At 40.3% G+C, this 20,462-nt stretch overlaps 2 protein-coding genes across 2 annotated transcripts in view; one reads left to right on the plus strand and one right to left on the minus strand.

Annotated features, from left to right (window-relative positions):
- Positions 1–3,232, plus strand: part of LOC125311539 (WD repeat containing planar cell polarity effector) — a 66,612-nt gene extending 63,380 nt beyond the window's left edge. Inside the window, 3 exon segments of the mRNA XM_048269705.1 lie at positions 561–640; positions 2,749–2,777; positions 2,899–3,232. Of these exon segments, the coding sequence (XP_048125662.1) occupies positions 561–640; positions 2,749–2,777; positions 2,899–2,949 (160 nt within the window). The 3' untranslated portion in view covers positions 2,950–3,232.
- A 6,699-nt stretch (positions 3,233–9,931) lies between these two features.
- Positions 9,932–15,565, minus strand: otx1 (orthodenticle homeobox 1). The gene is made up of 4 exons (XM_048268918.1): positions 15,216–15,565; positions 13,351–13,541; positions 12,723–12,874; positions 9,932–11,840 (listed from the first exon to the last, which is right to left on the minus strand). The coding sequence occupies exons 2-4, from the start codon at positions 13,445–13,447 to the stop codon at positions 11,088–11,090; spliced, it is 1,002 nt and encodes a 333-aa protein (XP_048124875.1). The 5' UTR covers positions 13,448–13,541; positions 15,216–15,565; the 3' UTR covers positions 9,932–11,087.
- Between the last annotated feature and the right edge of the window lie 4,897 nt (positions 15,566–20,462).

Below are 20,462 nucleotides of genomic sequence, written 5' to 3' on the forward strand. Positions count from 1 at the left end.
GCTCTCCGTTCGTGCGGGATGCGCGTTGTGTATTGTGCGGCGCCGCGTTCCGCTGCGTGTCCTCGGCTGGCGTGAAAGCCGCGTTTGTTCGTTGCATGCCCATGTGTGGCGTGGCAAAAAAAAAAAAAAAAAAAAACAGGCCCGCGACACCCACGTCAGGCTGCTCCGTGTCACGGATCCCTGAAGACGAGCGCCTCGTGTCGCACGCCTTCGCCACAAAAACGCCGTCCCACAGACGCTCTGATACCCATGTCAAGGCATGCCAATAAGATTCCCAACCCTGGCACCAGATGTGTATGTGTGTGTGTGTTCACAAAAAGAGGCTTGCCATTCACCCAAAAATGCATATTGAATGTGTGAGCCTTTTTGGAAAGACTCTGAAAGCCACCTCTGAGCCTCACTGAACGAATGGCTGTCGGAAGTTTATGTGAATCCTTTCAACACGGCGAACAGTGTAAGTGGGGGCGATTTGTAGTCATGTAAAGCACAGCATGTTCGCCATTCGTGCGGTGTGATGTACCCATGTAGCAGCGTACCCATGAAGATTTGCTTGTTTGCAGCATTGCACGGAGGTCCAAGGTGAACAAGGAGCTGGAGGAGGTGTTTGCAGGTGATCAGACCTGGCCATGGAAACAAACAGGTGTGTTCATGTACACTATTGTTCAAAAGTTTGGAATCACTGACAAATGTCTTTATGTCTTAAATGAAATCACGATCTAAATAAAAAAATAAAAAATAAATAAAAAAATAAAATAGAATTTGGTGCATACATTATTAATGTTTTGTTGATTTTTATTGGAATATCTACATATATTAAATTCAATACTACAGTACATATCTACATGGAAGATGTTTGCTTCCACTATCACTCTTATAGTGATTCAAAAGTACTTTTATTTTAACTCATCTTAAATTATCACGCTTTAAAGGTTAAATCATCAGTACAAAACCAGTTGGCGACATGAATAGAAATCACACAAAAAAAAACATGAACACCCATGCAAAAGTCAGACATAGACCCAGTATGCATTCCTGACATCCTCATAAATACAGAGCAATATAGTGTCAGCACTGAAGTAGCTGTAGACATATTTTCAATAATTTGTCTATGTATGTCATGAACTCAAATTCTTTCTGAATGTGATGCATCCATAGAATCTGCTGGTGCCATTTTAGTACTACAGCCCTCCCAGGGCCCTTGATATGTTGTGGTGATGTCACAACCTCCCATTCATGTCTCATAAATCTTAATGCAACTGGCACGACTCCAGTAAGCACTAATTATAGTAAAAGGAGCGATAAGGCGACGGTTACATTAAAACCGCAAACAGCTCTCAGAGATAATTGCCTGGGATTATGGCGGTGCTGTCACATCAGTCCCTGTGATTTTCCTACACTGAATGATTTATCATACCCTACACAGGAAGAGACCAGTGTGCTACCTCACCACACACTTCATGGACTGAACCTTTCAAAATGCACTCAATGACCACTTCGCCTCTTGTGGTGAACGGACCAATTGTTGTTGGACCCCAATGAGATCACAAGCACTGTGACCTTAAATTGAAATAGTGTGATAGGCCCATACTGTCTTGTTGTCAGTTAATGGATAGGTCACCTGACAGTGACAGAGGATGGCAATGAGTCTTGACGTGAACTTTAGCGTTCCTTTCACATAAAGGTTTTGGAGGAGCTTAATCTCTTCTTCAATCTTTTTCCAGATCTTAAGTGACTTTACACACCTCCCAAAGTTCAAGTAATTATGATTGATGAGAAAATTCTAGTACGATTTTGTATAGACCCTTTCAACAATGAAAACAAAAACAATGCTTGAATGTTCTATTTGGGCCCCAATCTACTTCCTCTGCATTAAGATAACATATGGAATGTTAAAACGGAAGCCTTGTGGGGCCAACTATGATGCTGATAATGGAACTCTCTTGAAAGGGTCTATACTGTACTGCCCTACAAAGCCAAAGTGCAGTAACTGCATTTTTTGTGATTTACTTTTTTACACCAATATAAAATGCCATATCCTCTGATCAATCTATCAAAATCTCATTAATCTACTGAAACATTTCCTGATGATATAGGGATTTTCATTTTCCAGTATGTGCTAAAATACAGTGTGAAAGATAAACAACAATGCTGTTTTTCTCAGTTTGGAATTTTTTGTAGATACTGCACTTTGGCTTTGTAGGGCAGTGTAGTTCTGTATTAGTATTAGTTGGGCCCTGCTTTTAGAGTCACATCTCTCATCTTTAACATGCGATTTGATTATGATTTCAATTTTAATTTGGTTGCTCTTGCAATTGATTATATACTGTATGCATATCTGTTTATATGGTTTACGCCCTAAGACATAGCCAGACATCTGTTTTACCACTGTAATCATGTAGTGATATGGAATTAAACACTTAGCCTTCTTCGTCCTAATTCTATGAAAATCTGCTAAAGCTTTCTAATAGGGATTTCACATGTTTCAAATAGGAAAATCACAGCCTGCATCGACTTGTTTGGTAATGCTGTTGTCTAAGTGGAATCTCCAGTATGTTAAGAATTTGAATAATACAAAAAATTATCTCTAGTATGAATGAAGGTGCCCCTGTTCCCAAGAATCAAATATGGTGCTTCACAAAAATGCCTTTAGTGACTTCTGAATTTAATTTTAATTAACAAAAGAGGAAATATTTTTGTTACTGAAGAGTAAATTGTTTTTCTTTTTTTCTTTTTTCTCTCTTGTCACAGAAATTAATCTTGTTGACCAAAATGATCAGGTAAGTCCAAGCGTTCAGGCCCGTCATGTTGTTCAAACACGTCATTTAAAGCGTCTGCATGTGTCTGACTGTCGGAGTGTTTATTGTGCTCCAGAGTAAATAAAGCGCTCTCTTCACACAGGCGGCCGAGGACACAGGAACACTCAAGGTTATTCACTTTGGATTAGTATGAACGCAAACTTCAGCTCGTTATGGTTTTAACCCAACTGTGCTGTTATAAGGAAATATGTTGATGAGTTCAAGGCTTTATATTTGTGCAAAGGGAAGTTGCAAACGGAAATGCATCCGAAGACAGCATGTCTAATTGGATCAGTCATTGTGAACATTTTTTTATATATATATATCAAAACAGGAAAACTGACTGTGTATACTGTACAAGGAAAAATAATTTTACTGTCTGTATGGCAAGCTCTGCCTCTTATAACCCTGTTAAATAATAAATGTTTATTTTACTATGTTTTGTTAAAATGTGCCTGTGATTCTATCTTGCCATTGGATGTGCGTGTGATATGTCCATGCAGGCTTCATTTCCTGTGATCACACTCCACCACTTTTGTCAGTTAATGCTCAGCAAATAAGCAACTAGCAGTGGCTGTCAGAAGGAGTGATTTTACAACACGTCAAATCCACCCTTAGACTTGTGCAAGAAAAGGGAAATGTGGCATGACGTGTGGTATTTTTGGCTCTTGATCTCCTATCTGGCCTGACGTTACATGCATGCACACTTCTGCATTGTGTGTGCGTGTGCGTGTGTGTGTGTGTGTGTGTGTTCGTGCGTTTGTGTGTGCTGTTATATATATATTTATTTATATATATTTATTTTACCTTTTGGGATTGTGGGGTTTGTGTGAGATTACAGGCAGCAGTTATTCATGAGCAGAGCCGGAGCTCCTCTTTAAAGGAGTGTAGCCATTTTCCTGAACAGCAGCCATAGTCATGTCAGAACTGTCGACGGTCTGTACTCGGGATTAATCTGACAGCACCCAGCCATCCATAATCCCCTACTGTATCGTAATCTATTTACTTTGCATTCTAAGAGGATTTCCATAAAACATTTACAAGAAGTGATGCTGGAAATGGACAGAAGATCAGGAAGGGTGCCGTTTTGTGTTTTGTATCTGTTTCTTTTTTTACGTTTGTTTGTTTTGTTTTTCGTTGGACCATTTTTCAGAGAGACAGAGAGAGCGAGAGAGAGAGAGCATTATTGGTTGATATCATTTTTGGCTCCTTAACACCAGACAGAGATGCATACAGAGACATTAAAGGAATCCCACATTTCAGACAGTTCAGCGTTAGGCCGTGTTAACATCTCCTGTGAACTGCATTGATCTGGTGGGATGGGTTATAATTACCCATTGACCCACTGAGTGACTGGTTATTGGGCTTAGGAGAAGATTACCCAGGCCCAGTGTATTGTATTTGCCACTCTGCTCTGAGGTGATACCAGCTTCATCATGTTACAGGCAGCAGTGTCATGATAACAAAAATAAATATTTAAAGCAGTCTGTAAAAATTGATGGAGGGGGTGCATGGATCTAAACCACTGAATACACTCAGCGTAGGCTACTTCTTCTGAATAACCATTTGCTCCTACATAATTGGCTCATTTTATATCATATACAGTAGAGTGGACTTGAAAACCTATCTGTTCTGTATCAAACTCCCACGTTGGAGCCACATTATACTTCATGTCAATCAAACATGGCAAAAAAAATACATAAACACTACAGTATTCAACTTCATGTGACTATGATGGACTGTTCTGAATTCAAAGAAGTTTAGTGGCATAAATGTCCCTGCTTATACAAGTCAGGTGCAGTCAAACAAGTAATTTAATATAGCACAATATGTATTTGTGTTCTGCTTTATTTCATACTCATTTCATACGCCTGGCTAGCGCCACCACTTCTCAATGAGACGTGGTCTGGGAACCAAACGTTCATTTTCTCGTATTTGAAAAAAATGCCCAGATCCGTTTATTGGGTGCCACGGATGTCTATCAAATCGCCTGTGCATAGCTCATCATCGCCTTGCTTTCCCACCTGTTCTGTGATTGGTTCCCTATCTCAGGCGAAAATTTGCTCCATGGTCTCCAGGCTGCCTTAGCAGCGTGAATCAAATCGCGCGCAAGGCAGCATGGGAACACCCAGGCTAACAGCCTTTGGTAGAGGTATAAAATGAATAACACCTGTCCTACAGCCAGCTATTGTAATGGTTGGTTAGAGGAGTGAGATGTCTACTGCCACACCTATAAAACATGACAGCTGTAGCTTGCAGAGGGGAAGTTGAGGCTGTTATGTATTTGGATAGGGTGCACTGAAGCCATGCCCTGTACATGTAAAGTGAATCTGGCTTGTTGTCCTCAAAGGGAGTTGCTAGTTGACAAGGATATAAAAGAGCTGATTGGACAGACAGGTGGCGTATTTTTGATTTGTCATGAAAATGACATTCGAGAATGTGTTGGTAATTCCAAGAATTTAAGATGTGAACTGAAAGAAACAATTGTGCATTTAATATAGGTGAGAAATAGCTCATGCTAGTGTAAATTAGTCCCATAATTTTTCTAGCCAAGAAAACCTTAATTACAATATGTATCATCAAGACTTTCTAACCTTTTCTCGACTCACCATTTGATCTGCTCCAAAAATAGCATATGCCTGACTTGAACGCAGTGGTTGTGTTCACGTTTTACATGCTGTATAGCCTACGTTTTACAAAATCAGACATTCAGTCATTTGATTGTATAACCTACATGTATTTACATTATGTAGAATATATTATGTGATTTAGAATGTATTGGATACATTTTGTAGAATCTATTTACATTATGTAGAATATATTATGTGATTAGAATGCTATAATGTATAGGTGGTTATAGCATCATATTTGTTATTTCCTCTCAATCTTTTCCAAAAACTCTTAAAACAACTAAGGAAATTGAGATGGTATGGATTCAACTATCATATATATATATATATATACATAACTCTCTTAATGAAATATGCTACATATTCTATTGTTGAGCTGTGCCTAATGAGAATATAATATAACTGGCTATGGTGTTTGGAATGATTTCTCCACATCTTGGGATTGGTATTCAAAATTCTGTACGACATCCTTTATATGCCTGACATTCATTACTTTTTTCCTCACATAATATTTTAGAGGAATTAAGAATCAAATGTAGCTAAATGCACGTTTATGTTTTATTAATTTTTGGATGTGTGTAATATGTAACTGGAAATGAGTAACGTTTTTCTGTTATTGCTCAACCCAAAATAGTGACATCAAATAAGATGTTGACAAAATAATGATCACTTTCCAGTCTCCCTTTCTAAGTGATTGTTTTGTCTGACCATCTTCAGTGTAGATAAGAAGACTGAGTTTAACCTACTGCAAAAAAAGAGAGGGAGAAGGAAAAAAAAACCCTCATGTCTCCAGTGGGGTCTTCTTCAGAATTGAGCTTCTGTCACTCGCTGCATGCCGCCTGCTATCCGCCCATCTCCGCACAGGCAGGTCTCAGAGGCAGGCTGACAACTGATCAGATCTACACATGCAAAGGAGAGGCCACTGCTGCCCTTCATTTCCTGGACAATTGAGCAAGCCGAGCCCCAACAGGTTTCCCCGCATTGGCCTGCTGGAGCATACAGGCCCCTCGTGCATGGCATGCAGGCCGGACCGCCCTGAGGTCAACAGTTCACAATAATGCGGGGCTGCAATGCACGTCAATCATGCGGTGCGTTTTTTCACAAAGCTGAATTGCCAGATTCGTACCCAAGGCACCAGTTGTTGAGTTTACAAGCCTCACACTAATCCTTGCACAATTAAAGGATCTTATTTTATTGGTAGGATTTATGTGTATTGGGCCACAAACTAAAAAATATGAGGGGAAAAAAACTCTGTGCCCAGCCCAGAGAATTATGTGCGGTTGCAAAGAGGCAGAATGTGTCCATGTTGCAACTACAGCATGACCATGTCAGCTACCATGTTGGCCGCTCCTTTGGGTCATCCTCCTGCCTCCATGTCTCACTAAGACCCAATTATAAATGAAGATAAAGAAATCCCTGACTGGCTTTACCCTTCCTCAGCATTTCAGCAACACAGCAGCGCCTGCAGTCAGTGTGCCTGACACCCCGGCCACGGCTGCCCATCTCCTCATCTCAGCAAACCTCCAGCCCTCATCATCTTTCTTATTTTTCATTTAATGGCTTGGGCTGGTAATCCCTTTGAAAGCTGTCTCATGGGCAAGATGCATTAGTATGGTGCAGAATATTCCTAGGGAATCCAGCCACGTGACACACACACACACACACACACACACAAGTATGTCTGCTGTGTCTCCTATCCGCACTGTGAGATAGAGCTGGCCTGCCACAGAGGGTTTATAACAAGGTTTTAAGGATCACTACCTTTAGTGTATTCTCCCGCTCGCCAGCTTCTTATGTAGCCTATCAGGTTATGTCAAATACACTCTTGCACATACTCAGCTGTTAGCAGTGGTGGAGTTAGTATTACAGTCTGCATTTTATGCACAGCTATGCATCTGCATGGAATGGAGCGAGCACAGTCAAGGAGTGTTCCACATTTCCTGTGTTTCAGTCGAGGACCAAGTAATTACAGGTGACCACGGTAAATCACAGACCTGTGCGCCCAAGAGTATCTCTGAAAAACAGAGGGCGGCATCTGACCGAAACAGAGTTCATCTTGATGCAAGACTTGACTAACAAAGCATTGCACAATATCAATATTCTAAATAAATAATACATGTAGGCCTACGTACTATTGGAAACTTGTTTGACTGGTTTGGCCTTTAGCTTGCGAGCGACCAAGGGGCTGGTGGCTTAAAACATGTTCGCCTTGGCATGTTGATTTTCCACAGCGATCGCAAATTGATCCTATCTCATCACTCAAACACACGAGGATTATGGCATCGTGTATTCATCTATCAAGAAGAACACCTTTTAAGAATGCCTGAAAGAAATAGTGCTAATTTTATCCAGCACATAGGCCTACATGTGATATAGCCTTAAGCTGCACTGAACAGAACTGAATAAATAGCTATTGCACGTGTGACACGGAGGGTTGAATTCGTCCTGGTTCAATGGGGTAGATGGAAATAGCCTACAATACATCTCCGAAGGATAATTTAGAATCATCTATTGTAAACCCCTATACCTTTGCGAGTTTGAGCTATGGTGATAGCGCGCAGGCTATATCATTTCACAAGAGGACTGTAAACGGACCGAAATGGTAAAATTATTTCAAGGAAATATGTCCTAGCCTACTGATGAAGTTAACGAGGTGGAATAGAAGCCTGCACAAACGACTCAGTAAACAATTATTTAAAAGGTTCTAAAAATAGACTAAATTAGGCTATTTTATTAAATTATCTTCTTGGCGAATAGATTTCATTTTATAAGATGAATCCTTAATTCCTGGTCCAGGTCCTGGTGATGATCTTTTTTAAAATGACAAAGCCTGGGCTACGTTTAGCACAAAAAAGGGACTATTTGGCCTTTTGACAGAGTAAAGTTGGAGGGTTAATAAAAACATAGGCTAGTCAGTATAAGCCATAGAGTGAAATAATTGTTATTCTGTTTTACCGTAGCCTGGGCCTACATCAATTCATGGAAATGCTAAAATCATGCAATTTTAAATAAAACTAATTATATGGTTAAAACGTCCAAATTTCAAGAATTAGCTAGCTTAAACCTACTTTTAGAAATGCTATAATTGTCTGCCATTCCTCTATTTCTTGAAAATGGCAAACGCTCAAAGGCGGGCAGGTGTTCCACGTGAAGATGGGTCTAGTGCTCATCTTAAATTATTCCCAGGCTTGGTAGCAAATGTTTGTTTGATGCAAATTTGACAAATCCGTCGGTGTTTATGTACAGACGCGGAGCGGCAGAGGAAGGCCCGCTGAGTCTCATTGCGAGGACTGCAAAAGCAAACATGTTTAATGTTATCTTAGGCGAGCTATTTATTCAGCTGCTAGATGTTAATAATTAACACACAAAAAACACATATTGATGTTAATTAAAGTCGCGCTCTTGTCCTATTATTCCCTTTAAATTTCACACACAAATTAGGGATATGTGACCTTACAAAATGCATGCCTGTGGTGTGGTTTCTGATCGTTGAGTAGCTTCTGATTTGCTTATATCACTCGGCTACTGGGGGCCCGATAAATGTAAACAACGTGTGACTTGAGTATACAAAATTATTTCCTGCCCCTTATCTCTGTCCCTCTATGGATGCGGTTTCACAATTCCTGTCCATGAAGGGGGGACTTCTGACAGACGATTTTTTGTTCACTGTTTTAATAACCTGCACGGCAGAGGAGCCCAAACAGCCTTGCCAAGCGCAGAGTTGTTTTCTTTTCTCCCCCTCTCGCTCTCTCTTTCGTTTTAATGGGCTAATGCCTGACAGCGGCTTCGCTCTAATGTACTCCCTCTCCACATTTGACCCATTAACCCGACTCCACCCACGTAATTACCGAATCAGAAGTGGTGATACTGCTGCAGGTTATTTTGGATAAACTCGCTCGCAGCGTTACGCGGGGGAAGTAATTATCATGCTTTTACACTCTCGCATTCAATTACGACCTGATCAAATGAGCACAACAAATATTGGAAACATTTAAATGCGCCTTTCTCGTTCAAAAGACACTTCCAACCAAATGCGAGATTCCCCCATTTAGCTTCAGTTGTGTGTTGCTATCTGAAGGGGAGAGTGGATGCAATTTTATACCCATGCTTTCGTAAAGCTTGGGGCCAGTATGGGCTCACCAACCAAATTTTAATCCGGTCGAGTTAACCTTTTTAACTTCCTCATCGAGTGCAAGCGTGAGAATTCTTCACGAGAAACTGCAGTGCAGACCAAATTAAGACAAGCAAAGTCTAAACTCTACAGAACACATCAACTTGAACAAAACCATCATTCGACTTCACATGTAGACTATAACAAACTGCCATACACGAAATAAAATGGGAATAAATGTATATGATTTATAATCGGATTAATTTAATCATGTTTGTGATGTTACGTGTGGAAATGTGCAACGAAAAATAAATAAATAAACATCCTATTCAGCAATGCGTTCAGAATGTGGGTGTTGCACGTGAAAAACACTCCACACAAAATCCATTATAGAGTTTAGTTTTTGTTAACTGATCTTTATTTTATGGACATGATGACTGTTCCGCTCGCCTGGGATACATTCAGAATTTCACTGGCATTTGAAACGGTGGTCTAAATCCATTATCAAAATTATCTTTTGATTAAAACAGTAAATCAAGTGCTGTTAAAATTAAACCAGTATCACCGTTAAAATATGACCAAAGCAAATTTTGAAAAATTGGTATGATGGTGTGCTGCTTGAGAGAAATGACACACAGCACATTCAATAATAACACTTCAAAACAATTAATGTTGTTTCTGTAATGAATTGTTACAGAATCCTGTTACGTTGTCCAAATTAAGCTAAATGACCCAATTCGTTCAAATACATTATTGCAGCATAGGGCCTATATCTTTGCTTTTCTTAAAATATTAAATCCTTTTTTAGAGTGGAATAAAAAAAAAAACCGAACAACTACACGGACAAAAGTGAAAACGGCCGAATTGTTTTCTTTGGAACATTGTGGAGAAAGATTTACATAAAACTCGTTTGCAATGTCTTAAACCATTCCAAATCCAGTAAACACCAACTAAATGTGGTCACTGTAACTGACCCAAATACATATTTACACATTTCAGCTCCCTTACGCAGCTGACTAAAAATCTCTTTCGTCCTAAAAATAACCCATTTAAGAAAAAAAGGAACGGCAGAAACTATACAGTTTTGGGATTGGGATGGAGGTAAGCAGGCCACTGAACTGTCAGCGACGCTGTGCAAGGGAAGAAAAAACAACTGTATTCCATATCACTTAGGAGAGAAGGGCACATTGAAGAAGTGGGCTGGTGGCTGCTGACGTTTAGTCGAAACAACATTATCTTTTTAACATGTCCAGCATTTGCAAGGTCTTCCCAGGGCATTTTTGTATCACAATTCTTCATTGACAAAAGTAAAAAGGAAACTTTTTAAAATTTTATTTTAATCTTGTCCATAGTCTTCCAATGTCACTGATTTCTTTCCCAGGCAGGGGTTTGTCTTTTTAAAAAGTTGGTGAACATCTAACTATTTTGTTAAGTTTATAAGTTCATATACTTTTTTTTTTTTAAAACAACACACTATGAAAAACAAGAGGGCTGAAGAAGGGGAAGCAAGAGGAAGGGAGGAAAAAAAAAAGAAGAAAAAAAAAAAAAAAATCACAAGACTTGGAATCTCCAGGAAGTCTGGTCTTTGTAGTCCAGACAGTCTGTGGCGTTGAAGTTGAGTTTCCACGAGGAGGCGGTTTGTTCTTTGTAATCCAGGCAGTCAGAGGAGTTGAAGGCCAGTCCCGCGCCACTGTAGGCCTGGTGGTGGTGATGGTGGTGGTGGTGGTGCCCTGAGGACTGGCTGATGTGGTGATGGGGGTGTCCGGACATGGAGGAGGCCGTCATAGGGCTGAGTTGGTGTGGGTGGTGGTGAGAGTGCATAGGGGCCAAGTAGGAGCCGCAGTCCACTCCACTGAAGTAGGAGCCGGATGGGGCCGGGTAGCCCTGGCTGTAGCCGGCCGGCTGGTTGTAGGACATGGGGTAAGAGGAGCCGGCGGTGCCGGAGACGGAGCGCTGCATGCAGGACGCGTTGGCGGGGGCCACGGGTTCGGGCAGAGTGACCGGGGGAGCCGGGGCCGAACCCGGGGAGATGGCCGGGCTCCAGATGGAGGAGACGGTGCTGATGGAGGTAGATGTGTTGCTGATGCCCGCGTTGGCACCCGCGACGCCGCCGTTGCCCGTGGACGAGCTGGAGCTGGACGAGGAGCCGGCGCTGGAGACGGCCGGCGGGGTGAACTGCCCGCTGCTCTCGGAGCCCGTGCTCTCGCGCGTGGGGGACGACTTCTTCTTGGGCGGCCGGGCCTTGGCATTGCTGCCACTCTGCTGCTGCTGTCTGCACTTGGCCCGCCGGTTCTTGAACCAAACCTGAGGCCACAGAGAGAGAGGAGGGGGGGTTTCAGTTAATGATTCTTCAGAAACGCAGGGAGAGAGTCAGTCCTTTGATGTACATCTGAAGGACAAGGAAGACAGCTATTGTACTTCATTACTGTGGAAAATTGGTGGTTATTAGTCATTACCCATTACCAACATTAATTTGCATCCAGGCTCCTTTTTCTACAGTCTGGCTCTGACTTCATACTATGTGGACGCCACCAAGATAACAGGCTATTGAGTTTCCCCCTCAGTGATGGGTAATCCAATCGTTTGTAGAGGGTCTACTCATGTAAGGCATTTTGTTTCACACAAATATTCAGGGGAAGTAGGCTATAATTGGTTTTCCAAAAATAAGACTCTTTGCCCCAAAATATTTTGCCACGCTTTACAATCTACATAAAATCGTGAAATACAGTGTCCAATTTTCTCCAAGTACAAAAATTGAGTGGCAAAAATGTTGCAATTAGAAAAACAATCTTTATATGTAATTGCAATGCCACTAATTCGGTTACTTACATTAGCTAAAATTGATAATCCTCTACTGACCCCATTCATGCAATTTATTACAGATGTTTCTTTGTTCTAAGAACAGAAAGAAATCTGCAAATTTATAGGAAGGTAGGTGGCAGTGCTCTAAGGATTTTTACACCGGATTTGTAGCCTTCATGGCCCACTAAACGATTCAGTTGGCAGAAGTTTTATATCAACACTTCACAAATAAATGTTTTTTACAGTCACAAGAGGGGGCCAGTGAGCAGGTTCCTAAGGTCACGTAACGCTGGCCTACAGCTTCATTGGGATAAGCCACTAGTAAGCTATTGTTAAATTAAGAAGTAGAAATACATCGATTAATAGTTTGAAGAAGTGAGTTACCTGAACTCTAGACTCAGGAAGGTTTATTTTCAGCGCCACCTCTTCCCTCATGAAAATATCGGGGTAGCGCGTTTTGGCGAAGAGGGCCTCAAGAATATCCAGCTGTGAACGCGTAAATGTAGTCCGTTCCCGACGCTGTTTTCTGGGAGTTGCTGAAGCACAAAAAAAAAACATCACAAAGTTAATCACAAAATTATAACATTTAGGTTCATGATGAGCCCATGTCACACGAATTATAAGAACAAAACAGCCGCCCATCTAAAATAGATTGTTGACAGACCGACATTAATAACGTCTGACTAGGTTCAAGAGAATATAGCCTTTCACAGCATCAGCACAATTCAAGGGTCAGGTGCTTGTAAAGCCTAGGCCCAAGCAGTAATGATATTTCACGAGTTAAATCGTGAGGAAAATATCCATTCTTTTTTTTTACTGTGACAAAGCGTCGGCCTACGAGAACGTCATTGGGAATTATTTTAGACGCACTTCCAGAAATCATGTAGCCTATTTGCTGACTTTTACTGGTTGAAGTGGCTCCTATCCCGCGCGTCTACGGCAAGTTCAAACAGGGCAAGGTTGAATATATATGCTAAGTGGGGTTAGACTTTAACGTAAAGCGATGGCTCACCTGGGTACCCCACAGAAGGATGTAGCAGGTCCATTGCGGCTCCGCTCAGCCCCAGGCCGTTCATGGCGTAGGGGGGCTGTTTGAGGTATGACATCATGCTAGAGGCAGTCACGGGTCCCCCCAGATCTTGCCAATAGTTCGATTTGCCCCGATGTTGCAGCTTGCCGGAGAAAACGTCCCAAGTAAAAACACTAAAATTAAAGAAAAGCCATTATTTGCAAAATTGCACACAATCGATGCGAACGCCTAACATGCGAGGCGACCGAATAAATGAGGCTGAAATTAAAACAGAAAAAGTTGTGTGAGCAACTGTAGGCTACTGCATATAAAATAGCTGGACTATTACGGCACTTTCATTTGCAATTATTAGTCAGAGAAATATTTTACATTTTTTGTTCTGTAGGATACATTAAATCCCCAAAATGAACACAAAATATTCAGTCACAGAAATCAATGTTCTAAACGAAATTAGAATTCTCATCAATAGGTTATGCCATCCAAATGGTGCTGATCAAAATTAGCCTACTCCTTAGAATGGGCAACTGGGATCATTTCATTTTTGTTAGTCATGTTCGTGTTTGTAGGTATTTATGGTGAGCAAATAGCCTATAGCGTCCAAAGATAAAAATAATTTCTGAAGATAGCCAGCATCATTCCGAGGAGACTAGATCTCCAGAAATGTCAGATACGTAGGATACCCACTGAAACCCGTCGGACTTCAAAACTTCCATTTTATATATTTATCAAAAAGAACAAGGCCGCCAGCAGAAAAAAGTAGTGCAAATTATGAAAAAGAAACATTCTATTTGTTCCATCGGTTTAGGACAGGTTGTGGAACTACAGTGTAGTCTAAACTTACTTGGCCAAAAAATAGTGAGGCCTAAGAGCGCAGGTTCATTTTCTACATTTTTACAGTAGGCTATACGTTAATACATTTTATGACTATCTGAGGACTCAACAGACTTTAACCTATACACTATTATTTATTAACAGATGTTAAACCAAACTTTCAGAATCCCAAGCTTATTAGGCTACAATCTTCTTAGTAATGGGGACAATATTTAGCTCCATCCTGTGATCTGAAACAGTCACAGACCTTGTGTTTGTGTGGAGTGTGAGACAAATTATTGTCACACCTCTAATTAAGACCGATTTTAAGTTCAGACAAAAACTAATAGAGCAAATTATTTTGTTAATGGGCGGAAGCTCCGTATCTCTTCTGCTAGTGGAATCATTTGCCCCTTGCTGAGAACCCCAAATCAGGTCTTGAGTGTGTATTCGGACATCTCCTGAACAACATTTCCAGCTGTAAGACCGATTTAAAAAGACGAGAGATCTCAGTGCAAATGAACCCAATTGCAATTTAGATTAGACCTCTAGGGAAAACGTTTAAGCAGCGGCCTTATCAGTAAAATAAATTAAAACCAAAACACGCCTCTCCAATTATCCTCTAGTGTAGACGTTCTAAATGGGAATTGGTGGCCAATAGCGGTTTACAAAATAAAGTAAATACACGACTGTAGGCCTTAATTTACACTGTTTTCTTTTTCGTTTTATTTTATTTAATGTATTCTGAAGTGTTCTAAAACAATTAGTGACGACAAATAAATCCATTATGGGCTACTCATATTTAAAGTCAGTGAGTCAAAAGGAGGCCACAACCTTAAATATAAAATGTAACTTCTGGAACAAGTTTATAGGGGAACAAAACGGCCAAAGCTTCCTCCCGAGAGAATGGCTCATCGCCATGCATGCATAGTCTGGATTCCGAGTTCCGTCTTTAAACGCAAGTCAGCGCCAACTAAATAATGCAAGTAAACCTGAACATTTGAAACGACTCAGAAGCGTTTAAAATATTTGCTTACCTGTTTCTCTCTCCCTCCGTACCCTCCTTTTCACCTCAGGTGAGGGCTGATCAAAACCTTTAACGATTAAAAATTATCCACCAATGGAGGAAGGTCGACAGCAACACCGGAGAACTTCAGTAGCTCGAACTCAAATGAACAGGCGAACTCTGAAACAGTCATTAAAATGCACGCTTGCAAAATGTGTTGATATGGAGCACGTGTTTAGTCGTTGTATTTCTCTGCTGTAGCCAAGTCAGCGAACGTTTCCGGGGTTTAAAACCAAATAAAAACTCATTTGCTTTGGCTGGTCGGTTGTGTCTGTCACTGTGTTAAGGTGATTGCAAATGTAGACGGATGGAGATTGATCACCTTCTCCCTATCCTGCCCCTCTATGAGCGTAGGACAACTGCAGATCCGCCCATTGGAGCCAATCCTCTCTCCACCTCCGTTTGACAGACAGCAGAAATAGCCATTCCGGGCGCGTAGAAGCAAAACATTCCCACCACAGCCTGACTGAGGGCAACACAAACCTGCATGGTCGGAGAGATTTTTAAAAGAACAAAATACTGAAATCTAACAAGCATTTGTTAGCATGGATTTATAAGTCGTATTGGGTCATCACACGCATAATGTTGAGCCAAAACGAAAGGCATTATGAAGAACAAATTCATGTTTGTTTGAACTGGAATGATTGAAGCAGATGAGTGCTTCGGAGAGTGCAGCCAATAAAAAGTAGTCTGGTTCTGCTTTCATCTACGTGCGTTTAACAGTGGGTATGAGGGAAAAGTGGAAATAAAAAGGTAAAGGCATCGCTGGCCTATTGTTTTTTTTTTTGAAATAGTGAAATTATTGGGCGTTTTACAATAAATCAAAGGGCGCAGGCCACACAAATATATCGAGAGGACATCATAGTTTCAGTAGCCTACTATTTCTATTTGAGTAGCAGTCTGTATCCCAATCTTTTGAATTTGCAGGAGACGTTTTCCTCTGGTGCATTATTACCTCACGGATTATCAGTTAAGTGTTTACAGTGGTGGAACAGACTTTTTCTATGTTTTTATGCAAAGCAAGACAGACATAAGTATTTTAAAAGTAGGCTATAGCCTTAGTCAGTGTGTCTGATATGCGTAGAGTTAGGGTAGGCCTACAGAATGTGTGACGTTAATCGGAATAGCTCGTGGCTAACCCTCTTGCAACTTTGGCTATTCCATGATTCAACCCATATATTTTTGGTAGGTATGCTAAAGCTTATAAACTTAGATAAAATGCATCTGACATATTCGCTGTCTTTAGCGATGCCAAACTATACAAGATAGGCCTGCATAGCTAGAAAGTTTAATTTATCCATTTTATATCTATTTTCTTTTTTTATTGTATTCCAATCTCATGAATATTAATGGAGGTCTAATCCCCACTTAGAATTACATTTCAGAATAGTCGGCGTAAAGTTTAATAGGGACAGAGTCCTTTACCACGCGGAGGGGAGATCTGAAAAGAATTGGAGAAAAACTCAGCCGTTCCAGAAAATAAATGAAACCAACGCGAAGAGAATCGGCACCTCGAAATCAAAGAAAGCACTTTTCAAGCCTCACTTTCCCAAAGAAATGGCAATAAAATACGGTAACAGAATATCATGGAGGGCGCAGTGTTTCCTTAACTGTTTCTCAAAGGGTCGGTGAGATGCTCTGAGGACCTTAATAAGGCTTCGGTCGCTCCCTTTGTTGATCTCACAAAATCAACTCATTCTAATTGAGGCCTGAGCTGAAAGCGAGCTAATGTTCAAAGCAAGTGACCGCCGTAGGAACGAAATTACATTTTTACTATATGGGCCGCCCAATCAAAGGCCGGATTTACACGTTCCTCTATACATCTCTAAAGTCATTGACAAAAGTACTCTTAGGAAAAACAGAGATCCCTCGCAATGCCATCAGTGGCTAGAAGTAAAGAAAAAGTTATTGGAAGTTGTGCGTAGGCCTGCACCTGCACAATAGCGCATCATGCACATATCAAACGTTTTGTAAACTTATATAAAAAAAATATATATATATATTTTAAAGAAAATTACAAATTGACAGGGCAGACCTATCGTCTTGATATGTTAGGAGAGTGGATTCTCCATGTTCTCAAATAATCATTTTCACAGTAAAATTTTGCACGAGCCCTTAACAAAGCGTGTCTTTAGAACACAAAAGAGCAGCATTATTCTGACAATTCCCAAGATTTCATGTTTTTAAAAAGCTCTGACGTGGTTAAGGCGCTGTGATAAACCCCAGAACAAGTATCAAGCTATCAAGTTGCAGGAACCTTTTGTAATAAGAGTATTTTGTCTAATCCCAAATTGCAGTCGAATTTTCTTAATGCTGAGCTCGTAAAGCTCGGGATTAGGGGAGGCAAAGAGAGGAGGGGGAAAAGTTTGGTCTCTCTAGCCGGCAAGATTGGAGCAGGTCGCGGATGTTGTCGGCGCTTTATTAAAGGGATGATGCATAAAATACGATATTGTAAGAGCCCCGTGCAACGAGGATCGCCCGTGTTTTCCCTTGGTACATTTTAGCGAACGGGAAGGAGCTTCGACGGTCGAGGCTTTGGTGAAATCCCACTGATCAACACCTGCGAGGTGAGGCCACGGACTTCAAAGTGCGTACATCCACAACCAGGGCCAGGAGATCACCCATTCGCACACATGGATCCACATTTCTCAGCGCCGAGATGGAGAACTGGCTTTTCACCATGCGCTATGCACAGAAAAGCGCATACTATTGCTGCAGTGACCTACTATAAAGTTATTAACGTTTAGATTTAATGACATTATATATATATATATATATATATATATATATATATATATATATACATACATATATCCTGCAATGGAGGAATGGTGGAAAGATCTCCAGGTAAGAGACCTCTGAACTCTTTATAAAAAAACATGTTATAATATTGTATGTCATATTTGCGTTATTTTGTTTATTTAGCCCACTTACTATTAACGCCACGTTACCGCACTTCTATTTAATTATGTAAACGCTTATAATATGGTATAATTATTTCAATCATGAATTCAAATTATTAAACAAAATATTTTTACACAGTAGGCTAAACGGTGCAAAGATAATTTGGGACTCTTAAGGGGTAGGCTACTTAAATCTGGCAAATCAACCTTAGTGTAACTTGTAATTTGTTTATCTTTGTTATTTTACATCACACCAAATTCATAGATTAAACATTTCTCATATAAACTTTACATTACCTTACTGCCATACAGTAATAATAGTTTTCGAGGTAAAAAGAAATACCGACTGCTGCGTTATTTTTTCGGGACAAAGGAAAGTAAGTTGATTTCATTTGGATTACACAGAGCATGCTGATGTAATGCATACAACATATCCCAATCATATTCTCCCCACTAACTGAGTGAAACTATATGATTAGTTAAGGCAACAAACAAATGCCCTTCACCAGGGTAATCGTTTGTGAGCGCCATTTAGTGCGCTCCATTCAGGAGATTATAGTCATCCGCGATAACTGCGGAATAATAAAAAACAAAAAAACAAAAGCGCCTTAGGGGGACATCATATGGATGTACAGTCGGACCCAAGCAGGGAAGCGATCAGCAAATTAATTTGAAAGTATTAGAAAGGCCAGGGAGGACGTCTGCTGTCAAAACTTATTGGGCATGTTTAATCGTGGATGCGAGGCTGCGACGATGGGTACTCGGCAGTCAGTCAAGAGGCGTCTCTTTGCTGCAGCCCCTCTCTTCGCGGCGTGAAAAATATGCGAGAGAAAACAGATGTTCTGTACAAAGTGATTCGGCCTAATCTGCCTCAGAGGAGCGGCTACTCGCCATCGACCTCACACAAAACAAATGCAAATACTAATTTATAAATAGCCATAAAGCGCTTGGGAATTCGCCCGATCAGTCCATCGTACACTAAACATGCTCTCTTATGATGATGCCATTGACATACCTGCTTTGGGAATAAAATATGATGGCCTATCTGAAACAATTAGGCTAGATTCAAATTCAATAAAGTAAACCTGAGTTATAAAACAAATGCAAATTCAAAACAGGTAGCCTACTTTTATAAACAAACAATTGGATAACTTTTTTTAATTGTCAAATGCGCCTTAAAATAGGCACATGATGGGATTGTCATTTTGATTCATGTCAATATCTGGCAAAGTAATTATGCGACATGCCGTTGCTTATTGACGCCGATGCAACACAGGAACAAATACAAAGGGAAAAAGACAGACTGTAATATAACATGATATATAAGCTTCGATAACTGCCTGATCTACACGCATCAGAGCGCTATTGACTAAAGTGGCATTAAAAATAAATAGCTCGAGATAAAATCAACTTAAATAATTTATTCATGACATTTTGATGTTGCACGCAGGTCCTCTTGGTCTCTCACCGGTGTATTTAGGTGGAATCACAAAGTTGTACAAAAGGCATGTTTGAGTATGAAAGCATTGGGATTTTTATTGATGACTGGTATTTTATGACATTGGAATAAATAAACAGGTAAATACTTGCACAATAATACAGCTGCATCAGATGTGAAAAAAGCAGTGAGGTTTGCAAATTAAATGATAATTCTCTTTTTTAAGTTTACAATAAATATAAACAACCTCCTTGAGCAAATGCACATGGTGTTAGTTACTTTAGTTGTGGCTCAAAGGGCACACCGCAATAAATAATTACTCTGCTCTCTGCTGAATGTGGAAATTAAAGTCTTTTTTCCTGCTGCAAGCTATCTCAGACTAGTGATGAAAAATATACAACAAGATAGTCCGCTCCCTGGTCTACAGTCCATGCATTGTGGCTCTGACCACAGAAAAATTTTGGTAAACTGTGTTCAAGCACAAAATAAAAGTCACAAAAGCCACAGAGTAATGTCTGCTTTCTGAAATGCACCACATGGCCCTTTTTTTAATGTTTCATTTGTAAAACCCTAAAATCTAGAGTATTTTAAAAGCTCATCAAGTAACAAACATTGCTTGCAAATGAACGAGGACAGTATTAGTTGTGTTCATCTTGTTTTGTCAGTTTGAAATGATACGATTTCCTTTTGAAATGTAGTCCCATAAAATTATGGTAATACAAGTCCCCCAGATAAAACAACTTGTGCTGTACCTACATTTTTTTTTCTTAAAAACAAGTCCCACTGTCAGGATTAAAACACATTCAGACTGACAAGGCCATATGCGTCTGTAGAAACCATTCTGATTCAAATTCAAAAGCTGCTTAATACCCCCCCA

This window comes from Alosa alosa, chromosome 18 (genome assembly GCF_017589495.1).
Source record: "Alosa alosa isolate M-15738 ecotype Scorff River chromosome 18, AALO_Geno_1.1, whole genome shotgun sequence".
Classification (NCBI taxonomy): Eukaryota; Metazoa; Chordata; class Actinopteri; order Clupeiformes; family Clupeidae; genus Alosa; species Alosa alosa.